Source organism: Schistocerca piceifrons, chromosome 2, assembly GCF_021461385.2.
Source record: "Schistocerca piceifrons isolate TAMUIC-IGC-003096 chromosome 2, iqSchPice1.1, whole genome shotgun sequence".
Lineage (NCBI taxonomy): Eukaryota > Metazoa > Arthropoda > Insecta > Orthoptera > Acrididae > Schistocerca > Schistocerca piceifrons.
The window spans coordinates 133,874,241-133,893,153 of NC_060139.1; the positions used below are offsets into that span (position 1 = coordinate 133,874,241).

General features: G+C 36.2%; 1 protein-coding gene across 4 annotated transcripts in view; it reads right to left on the reverse strand.

The window, feature by feature from the left end:
* Nucleotides 1-18,913, reverse strand: part of LOC124776296 (tetratricopeptide repeat protein 14 homolog) — an 86,876-nt gene that overhangs the window by 22,804 nt on the left and 45,159 nt on the right. For 2 of the 4 annotated variants that reach the window (XM_047251212.1, XM_047251211.1), the window contains exons 6-13: nucleotides 9,646-9,863; nucleotides 8,141-8,281; nucleotides 3,544-3,735; nucleotides 2,438-2,560; nucleotides 1,503-1,781; nucleotides 1,073-1,258; nucleotides 909-997; nucleotides 730-798 (exon numbers count right to left, since the gene is read on the reverse strand). In XM_047251212.1, the coding sequence (XP_047107168.1) occupies nucleotides 730-798; nucleotides 909-997; nucleotides 1,073-1,258; nucleotides 1,503-1,781; nucleotides 2,438-2,560; nucleotides 3,544-3,735; nucleotides 8,141-8,281; nucleotides 9,646-9,863 (1,297 nt within the window). Of the gene's footprint in view, nucleotides 1-729; nucleotides 799-908; nucleotides 998-1,072; nucleotides 1,259-1,502; nucleotides 1,782-2,437; nucleotides 2,561-3,543; nucleotides 3,736-8,140; nucleotides 8,282-8,989; nucleotides 9,147-9,645; nucleotides 9,864-10,569; nucleotides 10,715-18,913 lie in introns of those variants that run through there. The other 2 variants (XM_047251213.1, XM_047251214.1) reach the window with 2 other exon arrangements.

Below are 18,913 nucleotides of genomic sequence, written 5' to 3' on the forward strand. Positions count from 1 at the left end.
AGGCCTAACAGTCTTCAGAAATCTCAGTTACATGAAATCTCTCATTGACAGTGCTGCCTCACCATTCCTACTCTATTTTTCACTGTATCAAAATAATAATTGTCTTAAGATGTAAGACTCATAGGAAAACTGTTTATGACATCTTTCGTTTCTAATACGATTTTAGCCAGTAAATCAACATACCAACAATCACTTCTTTTTTCAGCCATTCTCGGACTTGCTTCCTCTTTTTAAATGTTTACCAGCTACAGGTAAAGTAACTGTGGCACACGCTTTCTTTTGGGTGCCTGACCCATCTTAACCTTGTAAACTCGCATTGCCAATTGACAATATTATTGATTGTGTGAGGTTAACTTCGACAAGACGAACTACTATTGTCAATAAATACTAAACGTATGTAGGGCCCATAACAGCACTTATAAAGTGATATGCCATGTGTTGCCTGTAAGTGGCAGTCCATGTGACAACACTCCAGTGGTCAATGACAGACATTAACTGTATTGGGCTTCCAGCCATTTGAATTCTGCAATAATCTGAAAGAAATTGCTTGAAAGATATCACAATGACAAAATTTCGTTTACATGAACCTACAGATTAAAAAAAGGTATGTGTAAGTGTGACTGACTCTCTCTTTCACACACGAACGCGCGCGCGCACACGCACGCACACACACACACACACACACACACACACACACACACACACACACACACACACACAAATACTTACGAGTAAAAGAAAACGGAACAGCAGGTGGATTGTAATGAGATACCCTCTGCGCAAGTAAACCTCCAAGACCTGAAAAAATTACGTAACTTTACTAATAGACTTCATGCTGAAGATCAGAAATTTATCAAAATGATATGTTTTTTTCACTCCAGAACAAAATGTTTGACTTGAAAACGTACCTTCAACTTCACTGTTAGGATCCATGAGAGCCATTCTTTTGCTTAACGGTGAAAGTGATTTCTCTCTCTTGTCTTCTTTCTTTTTGGAACTGTAATCAACATAATAATTTAGTTATTTATTACTCACAAAGTTTCTCATGCAAATTACAAATGTACATACAAACCTTTTCCTGTGCTTTTTTGAAGATTTTCGGGACCTGGAAGGTGAGCGTGAACGCGAATGGGATCCAGATCTCGATGAAGCTGAGCTTGAATCTGAAGACGATGAAGAAGAAGAAGACGAACTCCGAGAACTTGCTGAACTGGAAGTACTACTTGATGAACTAGAACGGTGGCGCCGTTTCCTAGACCTAGAAGCAGAATTTGATTACATCTTTAAGCTGGAGTATTTCATCAATGAAAGAAACTACATGCTACTATGTTCCTGGTTACTTACGATGTAAACAACAGTAACTGTAATTACTGTATTAGACGCCAAGTATGTTACAACTGAACTTGGCCAGCAGTTAAAATTTACAATAATGCAATGAACTTTATCCAAAAAATTATTCTGTTACTATCGGTTCCATTATAGACAAGAAAATAATGACTCACTTCCTCTCTTTCTTCTTCTTGGACTTCGATTTTTCTTTCTCCTTTTTCTCCTCCTCTTCATTGCTTTTCAGTAACTGCTTCAATGTTTCTTTCACTTCAGCAGATTTTGAAGAATTTAAGCCTGGTATGGTAACTTCTGAATCCGATAATTTAGAGCTGTTCAGAATCTTGTTTTTCAAATATTCAATAGAATTTTGAGCTTCTTCGTGAAATGGTATGAGAGATAAGCAGTTCTGGTATGCTTTCAGGGCTTCGTCAAATTTGTTTTCATCTTCATAACTGAAATTATGGGAAAGAATAAATAGCAACATCACAAATAAAATTATCATTGCATTGTAGCATTAAGACTTCAGTGACTGCCTTCTTGTGAGTCTTGTAATTTCTTACAGGGAACTTCACTGATAATGTCATCAAAGACTTGCCTAATGAACTAAATCAACTGTATCACCAAATCATTAAACTCTGCAATACCAACAATGAAGTGTGCCTCACTATATGCTCCACTTAGTTTTATCAATATGGCATTACAGTTATCTTCTTCTGAATAATGTAACTAAAATTATACTACGTTGATCACAAAAAATTGAATTAAAAAAATGGAAACCTGATCATAAATGTCCTGTGAAACAGCTTTCTGCATGAAGAATTAATTATCACATTCATAAATACACTCTTACCTCACTTACACTGCAAATCTCCTCTATAAAATGAAACAGAACACTTATCTGTTCAAATGCTACAAAATAATTGCAAAGTTCAGTATTTTCAATAGCTAAAACACAATTCAGTGTCCACACCCATTATCCCCACTGTTCTGCTTCAATTTGCACATTTACTATTTCACAATACAACCTTTAAAACTGTATTCTCTTAAAATATGTTTACCTCTATAACTAATCCTAATAGTTACAGATGTACACAACAGTAGTTCTCACCTTCTCCCCAGAGCAACCAATGTTTCTCCAGCATATTTACGAGCATTCTGGTGGTTGGGGTTCAGTTTTAGAGCTGTTTCAAAATCTTCTATGGCTTTTTGGAAACTGCCACTATTTGCGTATCTGTAAGAGGATGAAAGCACAGATTAATTATTAGTAATCACACACTACTATGTGTAAACGATCAACAGCTCTGCATATACTTTAAATACACTTAATGAGAGACATCAAATAAGTAACAAGTGACAAAGTATGTGCTACTACTTAGGAAATACAGGAAAAATGGTTTTGGAAAGTCTCTCTCTCTTTTGTGTGTGTGTGTGTGTGTGTGTGTGTGTGTGTGTGTGTGTGCGCGCGCGCGCGCGCGCTTACGCAAGAATGTAACCGATTAAAGCTATGACTGGGGATAGCATTGGCTTATACAGTGTGCTAATGCTAATGTTGCATTTTCATCTGTATCTTCTCAATAACAGTGTGAATGGACCATTGGAAAACAAGCAGTTATTTTGGATGACAATATGGGCCTACTACTCAACTGATGAAACCATGGTTTAAAGATTTTTCTCCTCCTCTTGCAAATTTTTAAAATATCGTGAGACACGTGTGTGCGAGTTGCATCTCGTCGAGTGCGTATATTTGTGTTTGCCGTATAATTCTGACGAAGACCTTACTGGCCGAAAGCTATTATTTGTGACAGTCTTTTTGTTGTGTCTATCCGCGACTCAGCATCTCCGCTATATGGTGGGTAGCAACTTTCCTTTTCACAATATTGTTACATTCCATCCTGGATTTTCCACTGTATAAAATTACAACATCTATGGTTTTTGCAATAAATATCACCTTTCAATTCACTTTCTAAAGCATAAATATGAAGTATCCTGCTCTTTAGATGTTCCAGATTTGCACAAGACTATTTTCACACTTTAGCAGCCATAATTTTGTTGCCATTTCCTTTTCAATATATTTTAACTACATTTATTAAAATGTAAATAATACTTTCAAAATAATTTATTATTCAGTAACATAGGTTGAAAATGCTAAGGAGAATGACTGTAATGGAGTTACAGCAGTAATGATGAGGGTGGAAAAAATTTCATGGTTCTTACAATGCTCCACGTGCCACCAATCCTTCAACATTCCGAGGATCGATGTTCAATGCTTTGTTCAAACACTGAAATGCCTCAGAATGCCTTCCTGACTTGAAATGCTCAATGCCTTCGGCTACACTCCTGAAAGCCCACTTGCTCGCTTGTATCTGACGAAGTTCAGATGCATACTCTTGTTCAGGGAATCTTCCACTGCAAAAACATCAAAACAAAGTCATTTTTAGAATCATTCATTTTAGAATCATCCATTTTGAAAATGGATTACCTTTTATATAAAAGCATGGTTGCATGACTTTTCAGTATACGCAATACCGAAGTTTTAATAAAGTTTACCACAATGACATTCAACTCAAATTTGTTCTTGAACTGATCTCCCAATAAAATAAATTAATATATTGAATGTCACAAGTTTGTAAAACTTCGACATTATTAGTATTACTGTTGAAATAGTACAGAACTGTGTAAAACAATATGTAATCAGTAATGAGTAGAATTTCCAACAGCTGTACCAGTGTCACCAGTTCATTCACTCCCAGCACACACATCTAAAACGAAATGTGTTATGCAATTTCCAACGCACATAAAGAAAAAAAATCTACAAAATTGTACAAGCTGTCATACAAGACAAAGGAGAAAATAAGTCACCAGTCTGAAACAGAGATGTTGTTATCGATGAAATTTATTATGATCCAGGTTACTATGTCTTGCAATAATGCAAAAGACACTTGTCAATTTGTTGACCCATGATGGATCAACAGAGACTTGTCAATCTGACATGCAGAGTGGTGTAAGTGAATTTTGAAAGAAGTCTTACTGTGCATTCCATCAACTACAACTGGAATACCAAGCCATTATACAATTCTTTGTTCCTGGCAATTTATCACCAATGCAAATTCATATTAAATAGATTAATAAGATGACTGCTCCCTGGTTTCTATAACTTACGAAATGAGCAGCTGGATTCAAACACAGCAGCATTTCTCACAATGCTCTGCAATAAATGTTCAGCACTTCCGCTGGACAAACTACAGAAAAAGAGAAATAAATTCATTAGTCATGAATTTCAGAAGGAGAAAGTCTTCCTTTAATGGGACATTGCGAACAACCAAAAATGTGGTTTAGCAATGGGACAATTAAGGAATCTTATGTTCGAATTTTTGATACATGTCATTTTTTCCCCTGTCCCTAGATATTTGTGGTTGGACAACCTTTCAAAATATCCTCTATTCTAACAACTGTATAAAAGTATTTCACAGACCTACCAGCATCATTGCAGGGCCTGAATACACTTAAGTACATCCACTGGAAACATGCTGAATTGATATACAAAAGAAAAATTTACATGCACTTTGCACAAGTGACACAAAAAGGACAGCATTAAATTAATAATCTTAACAACAAGGGTTTAAATGAAGAAAGTTCAATCACCAAAAACAAGATTCAAAATGGAATTCAGGTCTGATTAGACATGGATGACACAGGAAGGACACCTTTTCTTCAAAGTAACTAATTTAGCATACAACTTTACTGGTGAATGCCTAATCTGTTTCGCTGGACTGATATAAGTTAAAAACTGTGAGAATATTGTATGTACCCGCACACCACTGAGGTCATCTACATTTCAGACACTGTCTATTTTAGATGAACCACAAATATAGCTGATGAATTGTCAAGCAACTCCAGAGACCTGATTTTTATTTGATACTACATTTGGGAAATAAACTGGAAAGAAATTAATAGACACAGGAAATTTCTGAGTAGTGGTATTCAGTAAATGTGTAACCGTAAAAGTTGGACCAGTCTTGCGAAAGATTTCACATGTTCATCCTCCCTTGAATAGAGCAGCAACAGACCAAATGTGCGAACAGGAAAAAGGCATAATGAACATTTATTTTTATACACTACTTTACTTTATTACTAATCGTGTTTTCACAATTTAAATCCAGAGAGAAAAGGGGACAATGTAAGTTGAGTTAAAATTCCAGACTGAGATGATTCACTAAAGTTTATCCCTATCTGTAGAAGAAATCAGAGATGAAACACTGGCAAGCACATAGGTACCTCAAGTGGTCTCCTCTTTGTAGGAGTTAATAAAAGTTGTACGAAGGCACCAAAATTCATCATTTGATGCCAAATGGACACAATTGTCGACAGGTGATGCCAAATGGACACGATTGTCGACAGGTGATGCCAAATGGACACGATTGTCGACAGGTGATGCCAAATGGACACGATTGTCGACAGGTGATGCCAAATGGACACGATTGTCTACAGGTGATGCCAAATGGACACGATTGTCTACAGGTGATGCCAAATGGACACGATTGTCGACAGGTGATGCCAAATGGACACGATTGTCGACAGGTGATGCCAAATGGACACGATTGTCGACAGGTGATGCCAAATGGACACGATTGTCGACAGGTGATGCCAAATGGACACGATTGTTGACAGGTGACGGATGTCATTCTTGGTTAAAAGTAACCAGCTGTTAGAATTCCTTTTTTTTGCGAAGTCCCTCTTCCTTTCTGATAAAATTAAAACTGTGTTTACACATTTTTATTGCTTCTCTTCATAAATGTGATGATACGACATTCTCTTGGAGAAAATGCTAGCCTCATTTACTTTTATCCATGGCTTCCACAAAAAAAAAGAAAAAAACAACTTGCTTTGCTGTGGCTAATTCTGGAGTATAAAATAACAGTTCCTCTTGTGTTCAGGTAACCAGCACTTCACCTTTTCACTATGGTGGCTGTGTATACAGGTCCTGCTACGCCGTTCCCCAGGTGTTATGGACATGCATACACAAACGCTGCTTACATTTTCCTACAGTGCTATGGATGTCTGAATTCAAGAGTATTTTTCAGACAATATATGCACCTCACTGCATGCTATCATTTTCAGAAAACCTGATTTCGATATAAATTATGAGCTATGCTGAGTGTTAAGACCATGTTTTGTGATGCGCAAGGACATGAATGGGCGTAGGTCTGCGTGTACCCTTCATATGTAAAACCCAAAATGAGATATCCTTCCGCTCTCCACTTTAAATAAAATTTCGGTATCTTATCTACATTTCATTCACTTTATAAACATATGAGCAAAAATCAACCATAAGCAGAGTTTACACAACATTGTTTTACCTCTGCAGAATCTCTAAAATTTCATGCAATGTTTTACTTAATTTGATGTAGCACAGTAACTAAGGCAAATAATGAAAAGAAATTCAGTTCTTTATCAACTGTAGACTGTATGATGTGCAAAATTAAATTTTTTCACCTAATAGTTTTCAAAAACATCTGATGGCAGTGTTTCATACAGGTCGGAACAGCAGCTCAGCAAACACCACCATTTTGGGAGCAGTATATCGATAACAAAAAAAACCAGCACAGAATGCAAAGAGCTCATTTGTAGCAGGAAAGATTTGTAGTAAAATTTCATGAGACCAAAGACAACATATCTTCACATGCACTTGTAATGGAGAGAAATAGAAATTTAGGAACATCAAAACAACTTTAACAGAAAGTAAAGGGAAGATAAACATGGAGGCAGATGTTACACCGAGAGATCAATTCTGATGTCCAGTTATTTGTAATCATGCTCCAGAAAATTATATGGATTCAGCGTCACGACAAACTGTGGCAGCCTCTATATAGTTATTTTGGAAATGCCACTGGTTACTATGCACACACTGATATGGCTTTTGCCACGTGGTACGAATACCTACTGACAAAGCTGTATAAAAACCAAATAGGCAAAGAAGCTCTCTGCCGAAGGCTAGGTTATAAAATCACACACAAACCATCACATCTTCTTAATAGATATGCAGTGACGCTTCCCTTTATCAGTCTGGAAGTGTTATCAGAACCGAACACTGGGATTGTACAAAAGTTTCTCAAAACAAGTTGTACTTACTGAAGGAAATGAGCAAAGACTTGTGTAAATAATTAATAAATACAAAGAAGCTAAGCCTATTACTATTCTTACTCCACTCAAACATTAACTTTTAAGAATACTCCTTATGGAGTACAATGCGTCAACCACAATAAAAACTTGAGTATCATCACACCTTCATAAAGGCATTACCATTTAATAACACTGAGATTTACTGAAATAATTGCAAATACGAGAAACACTAAACAGAGGGCACCGTACGAATAATTAGTGACAATACAAATGGCCTGCAACCAAGATGAAATCAGAAAAGAATTTTAGCAACTACCATAAGCTAGACAAACATTGGTGTAAAATTACCAGACTAACAACTATCAATCAAAACTGTGAAAAACACTTGGGCACTGTTTAACGTTCGTGCATGAGCAGGAAGTGAAGATGAACATAAAATAAATAAATTAGCAGTCTCAACTTAAACTGGCATTAATGGGAAAGCTTTATAGACACTACCAAAATCAGCTTAATAAAAAAAAAAGATTCTTCCTAACAAATGACTCACTTTCAGTATGCACTCTAAAAACTCAACCAAGTGAAAATCCATCTTCAACCGACAGTGTACAAATGAAAATACTAACAAAACTAATCCACCAGGTGTGATTCTATATACATATTTCAATGTTTCGTTAATTCTATTGATAATTACCGCATTCCAGTCATGTGTGAATAATTGGTGCTTCCAAGACCAAGTAAATTGGCCAAGTAGTTAATGTTGTTCGGGTTGTAGAAACCTAAGGTTTTCTCCAGTACTTTCTGGTAGGACTCTCCCTTCATGTCTTGAGTTTTCCTATGAGAAACAAAAAATATTATACATTAAACTCAGCAGCAGAGTTACCTACTTTCCAATACTAATCTTGAAATGACATCTTCAAAGTAACGTATACATGTCATCCAAAGAAAGTGGAAAGCAATGAATTTTTTTTGTAAGAGTTTAGTGACGGCACAATTCATATAGGTAACTGTCATATTTACAAAAATTAAGCTCTCACAACATACTCAAAACTACAAAATTTACATTTTTCTAATACGTTATAAATTTTATTTCAGTCAATTCAGTAAATGATGGATTAGCTCTTAATTTAGTCAATTGTTTATGGTCATTAAAACAGAAGAATACCCTAGATGAAAGTGCGGTCATCAAACTGATGAAAGGCCGACTTTTAAGGTTAGAACTCTTAAGCATGTCATAACATAATTCAGATAAAATTTGATTTGTATCAAATACACTTACATGAATCAAAACATTTATTCCAAATTTGAAAAAATTCCACGGTTATAATTTAAGTATATATAACTTCTGTGTAAATGTTCTTTAAAAATTTCCAAGACTATTGACATTTTGTTGCATTTTGTCCTGATACAAACTTAAGTTTGAAAAATGTAAGATATTGTTTTTGATCCATGGACTTAAAGACTATAGTTTCTGTACATACTGACAAATTTATAAATTCTCCACACCGCTAATCAATGAACCAGCAAAATACCTGGATCTCACCTGCCATTCTGTTGGCTATAAAGCTGTTATGTTACTGTACGTGACTTTTTAAAAGCACACAATTCATACATCCATCTCAGATTTCTTAATAACATCTCCCTAGTCAGTTGGGCTGGTATACACAAAAGGACATGATGGTGTTGTAATTCTTGTGTTGTGCAATGCTGCAAAGGGAACCCTATATCCAAATGAAGTCTTTCCTGACTGGTCTACAAGCTTGTGCATCACTTTTTGCTTTCCCAACAAAACAGTATAGTTGCTGGATTTTTGCAATCATATGCATTACTGGTATTTCACTTGATTGCTTTGTATGTTTATACATGCTGTAATGTCAAATAAAGAAACATTAATATTAAAGTCTTCAAATTGATTATTGAAGCAAAAATATTTAAGTTCGTTCTTTCAACACCATTCCCACTTTTTGTGAAATCAGGGAACTATAAAGAAAGCAAGAAAAAACTTTCAAATTATTTTTTGAAGACTTATACAGTTATTTCATTTTTCCTATGCATGCTCATGCATACCCACATCCCTTGATAATTTTAAATCCTCTCCTACAAATTATCCTCATTTGACAATTTCAAAATAGTGATCTACACATTTACGTAAATATCAAAAACTCTGCAATTGTGAAGTTACAGCTCAAGGTTACTTACTTATACATCTCTGGGAAATCTTCACTGGTGATTAAGCCAAGACGACACGAATACTCGGAATCGGGAGGAAGAGCAAAGCCCTTCATACCAACCACAAGCTTCTCAGTGTCTGGCATCACTTCCAGCACCTCACAGCACACCGTGTCATTGACAAGGTAGTTACGCGTAACGGACTTCTTGTCAGCTGCTGGAATCATGCTCGACATAGGGCAGAAGGCCTACAACCAATAGAAATCAAAGTTCATCAAAATTAGACTTGTATCTACAACTCCACAAAACAAATAGGACACTTCTTGCTGTGTTAACAAAATTTAATGGTTTAGCTTTCCTTTCACCACAGCATAGTACACAATGCACTGTATTACATTTTCGAAATGTTATTAGAACTTAATTTGTTTTGAAGCACAAAATTACGCCTAAAAAGCAAGTAGTTGATAAATTACTAGCCACATGTAAAATTGTCCTTGTCCACTGTTCTTGCCACACATCGTTGTCAACACAAAACTGGTGTCTCCAAAGTAGCTGTATCACATTATACCAACACTCCATTATCTACAAAATTATAAAATTTCTCCGTTATCTACAAAATTATAAAATTTGCAAGGTAATATTTGGTTGAAGGTTACATTCTCTTTTTATTATTAAGATGTAAAAGTCAAAAACTTTTCAAACTGTATGTCTTCATACAACAGGGGGCAACAGCCATTTAGGGTAAAAAAATTAGAAAAAAATAGTTAACAGGTACCTTATACAGGTAACATCCTAGAACTGTCAACTATTGTAAAGCAAACTTTAAATTCTGCCATGGGGAGAGCTACATTGTCAGCACAACTGCTTAAAATATTTTGATGTGGTGGTTATTTAATGTGAAATGTCATACGCAATATGTGGTAAGGTCTTATGTGTAACTGACATTACAATTACCTTTCTGGCTGTCAGTGAGACTAGATCTTCCAAATCTTCAAAATTAATATTCCTCAGTCTGTTAAGACATTTATCATATTAAAAACTGGCTACATACAAATCAGCAGCTTTTATGTACTGAGAACATGAGTTAAAATTTCTTGTTGATGTTCCAATATTATAGCATTCATCCTGGTTTCTAAAGAAATGAAATAGAATATATATTTTTATATATAAGAAAATAAATTATAAATTTTAACAATAAATGATTTCTTGAGAATCCACCAGTAATAAGATTTTTAATTATCCTTGTAAAAATACAACAGTAAAATGACCTGCTCCAAAAACTGGAACATTTTCCTTGAAAGTTTTGATTGGCAGTACAATGTGTGAGCCTTTGGCAAAATCACAAAATACAGTGAAACCCGTATTTTACGTTTTCTGAAAAAGTTTAGTGATAACTCAAATGTGAGGAGGAGAGAAGGCTCTAACAAGCAGTCAAAACTTTTCTTCCTCTATAATACAAGGTAACAATAATCTTGCACTAATCCAAACAGTGACCACTGTGTATAAAGATGAATCACTGAACACTACTAATAATTTGATTTGCAGAACATACAGGTAAAAAACGTAGGACAAAGAAGATGTATTTCAGAAAAAGTAAAGAAGTACAACTGACCTTAAGACTGGAAATACCAATTATGAGAGACAGACAGGTGTTGGCTACTGAGCATGCAGATCTTACCGTATTGTGTTCCAAACGTTCCCAATACAACTGGGGTAAGACCACCTTAACAAGGGAGGGAAGCACTCAACTACACTATCCTGTGCAGTTATCAGTTACTATTACTTAGCTGAGGGTACAGGATACCTATGGGTGTTATACACAAACACGAAGATACAGGACTGGACTAATAACTTCCCATATGCTTACAGTGAGAAACTGTCAGACACATTAGAGATAGGGTTTCATGCCCATCCTCCACACACAACTATCTACATTATCCGTCTGAACAGCACCCTGCTGGAAAGCAGCTCTTCCGTCACCTCCAGCTTCACCATACACAAGAAGCATGTCTGCATATTCCGCAAATGTGTACTGCACCATGTTTCCTCTATCGGTGATGCACAGGTATTGACTCGGTCTCTCAGCAAAGCGGACAATAAGTGACATCTGGGGATCGTTTGACGTAGTACAAGTCATCGTGTCTACTCTGTCGCGTACCAGGACAGGAAACTCCAAGACGTCCCTCTTGCCCTAAGCAGACATTGACGAGGTACACATCTGAATTGAAAACTGTTGTAGAATGGTAACGATACATTTCCGGACATGGGTTCCTATTCAAAATGTTCTGTACTCACTACCCTCTACATGTCCCTAGAAGTTTGTAACGGGAATTTCCGACCACCCTGTATATGAAAAACAGAAAGGCAAAGATGTGAAACACTGCTGTAAATAGCACTGCCACTTGAACTGGGACTTAAGTTAGTTTCTCCAGTCACAGGAGGAAGTCTAGCAATGTAATGGAATTGCTGAGACTCTGGGACACCAAACACATCTTGCTCTCACATATGTTATGTCTTACAGGCTAAAAAGTGCCACTACTGAAATTTTTGCAGTATAAAACCTAGGATTAAGTAATCAACTTCACTTTTTTCTATTAATACCACAATGACTAACAACCCACAGAACACAGTTGGGGAACCAAATAAACGACAAGAAGACCTTTCATCACTTCTGTCGTGTAGACATGTCAATAATGACTCCTAATACTAATTCCTAAGATGAACTTCCACACACCTATAATGAAAAGTTACATAACCTTACACCGTTAAATGATATGAAGTTGACAGATTTTGGACTTTAAACTTATTTTTGAATCTGACAAATTATTTGTTATGTGATAATTGTGGATTGCCTAAAATAATAAAGGCGATTAATTGCTCTGAAATTTTGTCAATAACTGGAAAATGAATCTGGCATAATAATTCAATTTTCAAACTCATTTCAGGGTAACATATAAAGAAAAATTTAAGGAAAAAAATATGTGATCACAAATCTGCTTTATGAAATTCCACACACACACACACACACACACACACACACACACACACACACGCGCGCGCGCGCGCGAAATACTCTATATACACTGAATGCCAACATGTCAACTTCAACAGAAATATCCTCTTTCTAAAACATCAATTTGTCCTCAAATGGGCCCCTAGTGGGAAGTTACGTAGTAGTACTGATTTATTCTATCCTACATGTTTTTTTAGGATGCTGAATCTGAGGTTTGCCTACAGAATTTTGTGACAACATTGAAAAAAAAAACTGAAAGAAAAGATTCATTTTTGGTGGTCTTTTGCTCATAACTCTGAAACTATCAAGTGTAAAAGTACATTAAATTTCCTACAAATTTCAATATTTAGGTTTTTACTCTGACAAACCACTGAGAGGCAAGAGCTAGCCGAAAATTAGTGTTTTTCAGTTGTATCAAAGTTTTTCCATTATAACACTCTTATTTAGTACTAAAGGTCATAATTTAGTGAATTCCTCCTCTTTAAGTTGAATACAGCACACACTGATTTCATCCTTTTTGCAGCTACAAATATTAAAAGAAAAAAAGAAAAAGCACCAAAAATAAAAAACAAGAAGAAAAACACTATTACTTTATTTCCGACAGGCTTACATACTTACAAGAGACTACTCATCAAATTGTGTGCCTATGGAGTATCATCTCACCTGTGCAATTGGATTCATGGTTTCCTGTCAGAAAGGTCACAGTTTGTGGTAAGTGATGGAATGTAATCAAGTAAAACAAGTGGCGATTTAGGAGACAATCTGGGTGGTCCTCTTAGATTGTCCACAGATTATGTTGTCATTTACCATCAAGAGAAGTCATCAGAAGATCAGAAACACTAGCAAACGATTTAGACGAGGTATCTGTAAGGTGCAAAAAGTGACAACAGACCCTATCTCATCGGATTAGGGAAGGAAGTCGGCCGTGCCCTTTCAAAGGAACCATCCCGGCAATTGCCTGGAGCGATTTAGGGAAATCACGGAAAACCTAAGTCAGGATGGCCGGACGCAGGATTGAACTGTCGTCCTCCCGAATGCAAGTCCAGTGTGCTAACCACTGCGCCACTCTGTCAGCAGTGTAATGTGATCCGCATTAGCGATAAAAGGATTCTGTGCAATTTTGGTTACACGATAAATCACGACAGATGAAAAGGCTGTCAATTCAATTAAATATCTAGGATTTACAATTACGAACAACTTAAAAATTGCAAAATCGCATACATAATGTTGTGAGCAAGGTAAACCAATGACGGCATTTTATAGGCAGAATGCTAAGAAGGTGCAACCGAGTTACTAAAGAGGTGCCTACACTATTGAAGATCATAAAAAAAGTTTTGTATAGGGTAAAAAAGAGATTTTTGCTGAGACAGCCAAAATCAGCAATTTTAAACTAGCACCAGTCTCAACAGTTCATAGGAGAAAAAACCTACTGAGTTATAATAAAAAAGCAACAAAAATAAGATTTTTTACCTTTTATGCATTATTTACAATGTTACGTCAAGAAATTCTGTTGGCAAAACTCAGACACTCCATTCAGTACAAAACAATTTGATTGGAATATTATTCCAACTGTTGAGTTTAGTAATTTTTTTCTTTCTATTTTGAAAATTTGACTGTTTCTAGATCATCAACAACAGGCCACACAAAAGGAGACTCATTCCTACAAAGCGATGTCCTAGGAATTTCCTAAGAACTTTCAAACTGTGAGCAACAGGGGTGGCAAAGAAATGGGTGATTTTGAAACCACCGTTGAATTTAAAATGTCCATCACCTGAAAATGGCATGTACATGGCTTAATTTTTCTTCACACACGAAGTCTTACGGAACTTAAGACATCATCACACTTTACAGGATTGGCACTGGAATTTGATAAAATTCTTCCCAAACTTGATCCTTCAGTTCCTCAATTGTGTGCAGTGGGCCACTCTGGGAGATCTGTGATTTCTAACGACCCCAAAGGAAGAAATTACACGCTCAAAGGTTAGGGGATCTTTGAGGCCAAGAATTGTCCCCATTCTTCGAGACGAGATGACCTGGAAAGATATTGTCGAATGTGTTAATGGATGCTGAGAGGTATGGATTGGGGTGGTCGTTCCAACAATTCTCTGCAGAAGCGTAGTCTCTTTGGGAGGTCGCTGGCGTTCAGTTTTTGCATTATCTGAATTTTGTAAGGGCAGTATTGCACACCGTATCTCCCATTTCCCTCAAAGTTCTATACCCACACTTTGATAGCAGTGCAGACGGGACTGGAGCACAAGACTGTAATGAGCATAAAATATACACTGTGCTGCCACATAGCTGTTGTGGTTTTTGTAAAACACCATCAAGACAACGGTGTGTCGTTCACTGGTTCACAATGCTATCTTGAGTAATCAGGGTCAACAGCAAAGGTTTGTTGTCCAGATGGCACCATTCCTGTTTCCTGATTCCTAATGTAACATGCCATTTACAGAGCTGCCAAATCACCCATTTCATTGCCGCATCTGTTAAAATAACAAGCTGTCACATCAACTTCCTTGCACAATTTGTTCGGTTTTTAACAATGGCATTAACATAGCACAGCTAAACGTGAGAAAAAATGTGCAGAGATGAACAGCAGACACACACACACACACACACACACACACACACACACACACTGAAAAAGAGGGGTGGGGCAGGGGCAAATGGGGTGGGGGGCAGCAGCAATACCAAGAAGGCTAGTAACACCTTTCTTCTGTTGTGTTTCTGTGTGTTATCTACAAAATGATGGTTCCCTTACCAATTTTTATCTACTGTGTGAATCCATGAATTTGAATTATTGTAACAATTTAAACTTTTTTAGTAAATGAATTAAGGGTGTTCCAAGCATAAGTAAATGGTGAATTTCAAGTAGATTCCAGCATAAGAGACAGCCTTTGCTTGGTTTTCAAGTATCTCCAATAAAGGTACAGGGGATCCAGACAAGATTTCAAAGATATGAAAAGAACAACTTTAGCACATGCAACTCCAATACCATGCTACTACATAAGAATGTAATTCATAAAGCTGAAAGGTGGTGTACAGCACTGAGGAAGTTACACGTGGAATGTGCGCCAGCAAGGAGCCAGAGTTGTATCTTCTAATAGTCGAAGCAATTGATTCAAAACTCTTTCTAGGCTGCATTACCTCACACCATACTATTTGATCTAAGTTCTGTGAGATGTTAGAAAAAATGTTGTAGCATATGATAGAAGAATGCATGTAAGTAACAGTGCACTTTCATAACTTGTAAGAATACTTCCTTAAAAGCTGCATTAAAAATTTATTAAGAACTGCACAAAAATGCACAAGCGCAGAAATGTGACGTAAAACTGGGTTTCACTGTATTAAGATATTATTGCAAAACACTTCGGTTTAAAGTCTGTAGGGGAGCTGTTTTCGTGTACTGTTCAGTACACCATATGCACTATGTGAACTGATTCAAATCATAGAAAGAACTTTACAACAGACCAAGTGATTCATGCACATAGAGAAATAATCCATCTACACAGTTTAGACTGTAAAACATTGGTTTCCACTGTGAGTGTACTACTTATCTTGTCAAAACAATTCAGACTACTGCATACAATGTCTTACCATACTCAGTAAGCTTCTGGATTATATAGTAAAATTATATATACAATGTTATGTTACACTATTCATTCAGTGCTTGACTTTCAAATGCACCAAATGCTGACACAAAGATTGTTTTCACTCTTCTTATTTTCTATTTTCGGTTCAAATCCACTTAGCCTACACCATAATTTTTGCTCCAAATCTGTTTTGAAACATTTATGGAAATAAAAAATCCATAACTATCAACTCGAAAGTTCTCTCTCTCTCTCTCTCTCTCTCTCTCTCTCTCTCTCTCTCTCTCTCTCTCTCTCTCTCACACACACACACACACACACACACACACACACACACACACACACACACACACACACAAAATAGCTCACAAAAATCATGAATTCACCATGAAACAGCTGTTTCACATGTAGGAGGCACATTCCTGTATCCATTTTCCATGGAGAAGTTAAAAATGAAAAGAACAGCAATTTAAAAGAATATATAACTATCAGAGAAGTGTTACACAATTCCTACATGAACATTCAAACATGATACAACTTCTTAATGGAAACCTCACATTCTTGTCCCAAATATGACTGAAAAAGTCAAAAATAAATTGAGAATAAAAATACCTTTAATCTGATGCAATGAATATCCAGTCTGAGTCAATACTAACTGTCCAATGATATCTACTGAGGTGAAATCACTTAATTTCCTTAAAACATTACATACCTCAGTCATCAGTGACGCACCTATTTATACACCACGGCAAAATATCAAGTACATGGAATAACAGCTGCTGAGAGCATTAATCCTTTTCTCGCTTCAGCCATGCGTAACGAAAATCACAAAGTACTGTACAACACAACATTTAAAAAGTACAGGTTCAGCCATTATTTCAGAAAGCTGTTTTTCAATCACATTTACTCCATTTAAGAGAATTACAATAAGGAGCTGACAGCACTTCGAATTACAAATCCTGTTTTAATCAAACAGTGAAGCCATCAATATTGAAAGTATGTTCTAAGTAGTATCTGAAACAATCATGTAATTCAAAAATGGAAATCCAAAAACAAAACCCAATACTTAAACATACGTCCCATATTAACTGATGTACAAAGTATTTACTTTATTCATTTTACACAAAGCAATAGCTTTCCTGCAGAAATGGTTCCTGGCAAAGACTTTAAGGAAGAAATATAAACAGTTGGTTACAAGACAAAAATGGCAGTATGAAGTATGGGACTAATACACACATTACCACCGCATTGGAAAAATAGCCGCACTGCGAAAAATTACTGATTTAGAATCATCTACCTGCCAAATCACAAATTTTCAATGTCTGTGACAATGGCTACCTTGTTCCTATAATCCAACTACTATATGTTCCCAACTTTTATGCAAAGTACTAAGTATGTACACACATTAACTGTGGAATAATCACATAAGTTTACTGGCTACACAGAAGATAGAAATAGAATTAGAGTAACTGAAAACACTAAGCGCCAAGAAAAATTCCTTCAGCTTCAGACCCAAAAAACAGCAAGTGAAGATAAGGACTTAATGTAGTTGAAATAAATTAGGGGAAGGATTACCAACTAATAATTCCAGCACCCATTACATTACTATTGGTATTTACCTGCTGGTGTTATTAAGACAGCACATTTAAGTGTAATGTCATTTCTATTACCCACCATTAACTTACTGGACTAAAACTTTCTTTAATGCAATTAATAATATAGCCTGTCAACTCCTGAAATTTACTGGTCACAGACAAATTTCCCACAAATCTCTCCCTCTCCCTCCCTCCCTCTCTCTCTCTCTCTCTCTCTCTCTCTCTCACACACACACACACACTCAACACCCCTACTTCTAATTACAGTATATCTGCAGTATTCTGAAACAATATTTTAATTTAGGGCCAAGTAAATCTGAAGGCATCAAGTTTAAGGCAGCAAAAATTACTAATATCTCCATTTTAAACATTAGTTCATTAAGGGTTACAGCAATACACATGTAATGAAATGTAAGCATTTCCAAACAATTCAATATTGTCGAATGTCCTCAGGAAGGTTTCCTGAGCAAGAAAATGTGTTTTGCTCTAAAGGTTAAGAGGCAACATCCAGGAGGTTAGGACACACAATTTTCATGTACATCTTCCTTCTTACACTACAAAGATAGTCAACTTCTTCACTTATTATAAGTTTGTTTTGTTCCCCCAATTCCTACATTTGCTTTAATATGAAACTGGGAATACTTTACGAAATAGTTAACATTAGGAACACGAGAAATACAGCAAAATGATGCAAGACTGGAATGGCTGAGAGAATTTTATGTTGGCCAAGTTACTATTATCAAGAACTGCTGAGAAATCTTTCGCGATTGTAACATTGTACAAGATTTTGGCCCCATGATTTGCCAAAGGGGACTATTGCAGGCGAAGGGCAGTCTCACGCATTTCAGAATGGGAACGAAAGTATACTCCCCAAAAAGGGAAGTACAAAAGATTGCTCATTTAAAAATGTACAAGAATATTTTGTTACTCCGCCCTCATTTAATGTCACGGTTTGGATCTTTGCCTAACATCGCTAATAAATCTGTATGTAGGAAAAGAGCCTTTATTTACCAATGACATTAACAGTCTGAACAGGAAGTTTCCAATCTCGTCAACTTGTCAAAGACACTAATTATCTTCTGAGTATCTTCATTGAATTT